The 5,031-nt window shown below is 36.3% G+C and overlaps 1 protein-coding gene across 1 annotated transcript; it reads left to right on the top strand.

The window, feature by feature from the left end:
- The first annotated feature begins 2,289 nt into the window (after window positions 1-2,289).
- Window positions 2,290-4,619, top strand: LOC110865560 (protein RETICULATA-RELATED 3, chloroplastic). The gene is made up of 2 exons (XM_022114854.1): window positions 2,290-2,453; window positions 3,390-4,619. Exon 2 carries the CDS (start codon window positions 3,404-3,406, stop codon window positions 4,394-4,396), a length of 993 nt encoding a protein of 330 aa, XP_021970546.1. The 5' UTR covers window positions 2,290-2,453; window positions 3,390-3,403; the 3' UTR covers window positions 4,397-4,619.
- Window positions 4,620-5,031: the final 412 nt, after the last annotated feature.

Raw genomic sequence — 5,031 nt, 5'->3', positions numbered from 1 at the left:
GAAACGTCATGTATACGTGCATCATCTTGCATAACATGATATTGGAGGACTCGGGCAATGCATTTTGTGGAGAAAGTTATGATGAAAGTAACCAACCGATGAACCCACTACTCACATACGCTGAAAAAGAAGTTATCCGAGCGAGGATACGTGACAGGCACACACCACATAACCTTCGAGCTGACCTGACCAAGCACCTATGGTTTTATCATGAACAACGAGGAGACGACGAAGACGACGAGTGATTTTTCTAGTGACATTGTATTTTTTATTTAAATTATGACATTGTATTTTTTTTATTTAAATTATGGCATTTTATTATCTTATTTAAATTATGAGTTCTAAATTAATATATCAAAATTAAATAATGTTTAAATTTAAATAAAAAATAATTAGGTAATGATGAGTTTTAAACCATTGCATGCAAGTTAAAAAAAGTGCTTTAAAGCCCACTGTATGACGTAACGATCAAGTGGTGCTAAGGTAGCGTGATAAAACCCTATGAAATATTTTGGGATAGTTAGAAATATTCATTACAAATAGGGCTGGCATATCGTGTATACCCGTACACGATAAGACACGATACACGAAACCCCATACACGAACACGACACGATAACTTATCGTGTCCTTTTTATCAAACACGAACACGAACACAGCACGATATACACGAAAATTACCTGTTAACACGACTGTTCGATTGTTATACACGAAAATTACCTGTTAATACATGTTAACACGAACAAAAACACGAACACGACATGCTATCTAAGAGTTACAGAGGGAGTTTAGGGTTTTATTTTTTTAATTGAATGAGGAATGAAAATAGAAAGGAATTAAGGAACCCACACGCACATAGCTTATTAGTTTTATTTAATTTAATTTCTTATCGTGTATTAACGGGTATTAACAGGTATTTAACCTGTTGATACACGAAAATTAACAGGTAATCTCGTGTCTACCTGTTTGGTACACGATACCTGTTAAGGCCATACACGATACCTGTTAACTTCGTGTAGGTTCGTGTCGTGTATTTGTGTAAAATTGCCAGCACTAATTATTATATATATCAATTGTCACCACCCTTTTGCGCCAGTTACGTTTTTACGTTTTTGACTTTTTGGTTTTCACCACTTTACTTTATTTTCTTTGATTTTCCCCATGCAACGTTCTAACAAATACACTTTCTATTATTATATTGTTTACTTACTTTTTGTTTTACTTTCGGAATAAACAATTATTATAAAAACCAAATATATTTTCAAATAAAGTTAGTGTATCATTCATTATGTATCATTTATATTTATATACTATTAATTATTATATATATATATATATCAATTGTCATCACCCTTTTGCGCCAGTTACGTTTTTGACTTTTTGGTTTTCACCACTTTACTTTGTTTTCTTTGATTTTCCCCATGCAACGTTTTAACAAATACACTTTCTATTATTATATTGTTTACTTACTTTTTGTTTTACTTTCGCAATAAACAATTATTATAAAAACCAAATATATTTTCAAATAAAGTTAGTGTATCATTGATTATGTATCATTTATATTTATATACTATTAATTTGAAATATTTATGTACATATTTGGTGATAAGTTGTGTTTAAATGGTTGTACCTTAATCAAATATAGGTTGTAAGTTGTGTTTAAGTAGTTGTATCTTAATCAAATAATAATGGTTTCATTACCTTACCAAATTCAATATGTTTTGTAGGCATGTATGGTTGTAAATTGTGCTTAAGTGGTTGTACCCTCATCAAATAATAGTTTCATTATCTTACCATATTCAATCGGTTTGATCCATTCAAAGTTGTGTTGTTTTATTTGTAAATTATTTTTATTTATAATAATCTAGTTAATTTAGCTAAAATTTTGTATAAATATAATTTGCAACATATTGATGCAATGGTTATTGTAATCTATGCATTATGGTTTGTATAGTAGTAATGATATATATTATATATAGATTACGATGAACCTGTCAAACGATAAAAAGTTGACGCGGATTCATCGTAACGCGCGAGTCCTAGATCAACTTAGTTATTTTATTCTATGTTTTACGTTTCGACGTTTCGGTTTAATTTCTTCGTATTAACACCACAACTTCAGTATCAGTGGTCGCTGACAGTAGTGTGACATTAGTACTCGTCCCGTCGCAACGCGGGGTGCTTAATACTAGTTACGAATCAAAAAGGAAAATCTCCGTAGGGCCGAGCCACGTGTCAACCCACCCAAATATCATCTAATCGTAACGTGGTCCAGTCATTCAATTTCTCTGCTGTCTTTTTTCGCCACCCGCAGCGTCTCTGTTCTGTCTGTTCTATTTAGGGTTTATATATTTGTTTTATACCTGCACACATTCACTCCACCAATTCACCGCCGTCGCTATCTCTCTCCGGCGATCTACACCGCCCTTCAACCACCAAACCGTTCTTGCACAGGTAATTCCCGTTCTCATTCGCTTTTTATACATTTCATTCTTGTTTTTTGTTGTGTTCTTATAATGTTCACTGAGATTCACCAATTGATCGTTTCGATACACACGGACGTATCACGGTATGCGAATTCTGAATTCTGATCTTAGGGTTTTCAATTTTAGGATTTGTTCGTTGTTGATGTTAGGGTTTTGATGAGGTTTGGGACTGTAGGCTGTTAGAAGTACTGTGGGGGTGTTTGGGTTTCCTTTTTTACTTCTGACTTATCAAAAGTCCTTCTCAAAAGTGAGAAGTTAGAATTTCTAACTTCTCAATTTCTCCTTTTTGAAGCCAATTCAAGCTCTAAAAGTCCTTCTCACCAGATGTTTGGGATTCCTTTTAACCCTAAAAGTCCTTCTCATGGGATGTTTGGGATTCCTTTTAGCTTCTGAGAAGTTAATAAGTCAAAAGGAGCTCCAAAATAAGTTAATCCAAACACCGCCTGTACTTGTTGACAACGTTGTAAAAGTAGGTCTAGGAGGCCGATTAATCGCTGCAAGGTCGGTGGCGATTTTTTTCAACTCGCCTAGGCAATTTTTTTCAAATCCGCCTAATTACTCAAAATCGGATTTAGTTGGTCAACTTGGGACCAGTCTGACTTAAAAAAAATAAAACATAATTTTTATGTCTATAATATTAATGAATGAATATCAATTTTTGAAAACATGCAATCTTTTTTATTTATGTTGATATTCACGCATTTTGTTATAAGTATTAGTAAAATTATGATATTTGATATTTATATAATTTCCCAATTTTTTTTTTTTTTTATAATTTATCAAGTCTGAGTACTCACAACTCCCTAATCGACCGACCTAGGAGCGCCTATCGACTTTTGCAACCATGCTTATTGAACTACATAATGTGAACCGAATTTACATGTTACTGGCTTTTGATTTTCAGGTTAGCCTTAGGAAATGGCTTCTGTTGCTCAGATCCATTCGCCTCATATTGTGCCAAAATGCCATCGTGTTCATCCGGTTCATGCTCGGCATACATCTAGCCTCCGTTTATTTAACTTTTCAGATAAGAAGCAGCCTTTTTCACCTTTGAAAGCTAAGCCTGTTAGACCTAATTTAGTAGACGGATTTCGCCCGCTGCTGTGCAGTGGGGGTGGTAGTGGCGGTGGTTCTGGTGTTGGTCATGGCAGTGGTGGAGGAGGAGGTAACAGTGGTAGCGGTAGTGGTGGATCCGATAGTTTAGGGTTGATCGGGTTTTTGCTTAGTGGGTGGAGAGCAAGGGTTGCTGCTGATCCACAGTTCCCGTTTAAGGTTTTGATGGAGGAAGTGGTGGGTGTGGGTTCAGCCGTTCTTGGTGACATGGCGACCCGCCCAAATTTTGGGCTGAACGAGCTTGATTTCGTTTTTTCAACGCTTGTTGTAGGATCAATCTTGAATTTCACCCTTATGTATCTATTAGCACCCACTATGGCTTCTTCATCAGCAGCAGGCCTCCCTTTTATTTTCGCCAATTGCCCTACAGGCCACATGTTTGAGCCCGGTTCTTATACCCTTGTGAACCGTTTGGGAACACTTGTTTACAAAGGAACAGTTTTTGCAGCAGTAGGTTTAGCAGCGGGATTAGTGGGAACCGCGCTGTCGAATGGATTGATCAAGATGAGGAAGAAGATGGATCCTAACTTTGAGTCCCCAAACAAACCACCACCGACGCTTTTGAATGCTATGACCTGGGCAATTCATATGGGTGTGAGCAGTAATGTGAGGTACCAAGCGTTGAACGGGATTGAATACTTGCTGGCGAAGGGGCTGCCGCCTGTTTTGTTCAAATCCTCTGTGATTGGTTTGAGAATGGCGAACAATGTTCTTGGAGGGATGACTTTCGTGATGTTGGCGAGGATAACGGGGTCACAAAGCTCCGGCGCGGAAAAGGTAGATAGCCATCTTGAGTAAGAAGATCAGGATCAACGTATGCAATGCATCTTTTTTCATATCTGTCTATGAAATAAAATAAATTTAGGTTCATGAAGCGGAATGATTTTTGACAGTCTTTGAGTTTGGGTATCAATCAGCTTAGTCTTTGGTAGTTTTGAATGATTGGCTTGCGTTATGATATCTGTTAGTTGTGGAATGTTTCATTGTTTTGTAGATTGTAATGTCATTTTCTTTACAAGTTTCTCAGCTATCTATAATGGTTGATGAGTCGTCACGAGTGGCAAAAAAAGAGTAGATATGACTCGCCACAGCCATGAAAACTGTAAGCTTGATTGCTGAGTGTCCAATGCCCAAGGTAATCCCGTACTTAAAACTAGGAATGTTCACGGCCGGTTTTGACTGAAAGTTTAAGCCCAACTGCTAACTACGGTTTTGAGAAACAACAAACAAAAACGGATTATTATTATAATCTTGATTATGCGTCTAGATTTATACTATGGTTAGGTTACTATTGTAAAAGTTCATAAATTATGTTCACTTGTCGAATTTAATAGTATTCTGGTGAACATGGTATGGAGATTGTTTAAATGATAATCATCTACCATCCTTGTATTGAGTTGAATGGTTTGTGTGCTAACCAAGTACAAGGTCGG

Source organism: Helianthus annuus, chromosome 6 (assembly GCF_002127325.2).
Source record: "Helianthus annuus cultivar XRQ/B chromosome 6, HanXRQr2.0-SUNRISE, whole genome shotgun sequence".
Taxonomy (NCBI): Eukaryota; Viridiplantae; Streptophyta; class Magnoliopsida; order Asterales; family Asteraceae; genus Helianthus; species Helianthus annuus.
This window is presented reverse-complemented; position numbering and strand designations above follow the sequence as displayed.

Excerpts from the sequence above, each read along its gene's own strand:
- LOC110865560 (XM_022114854.1), top strand. The coding sequence starts at position 3,404 with ATGGCTTCTGTTGCTCAGATCCATTCGCCTCATATTGTGCCAAAATGC.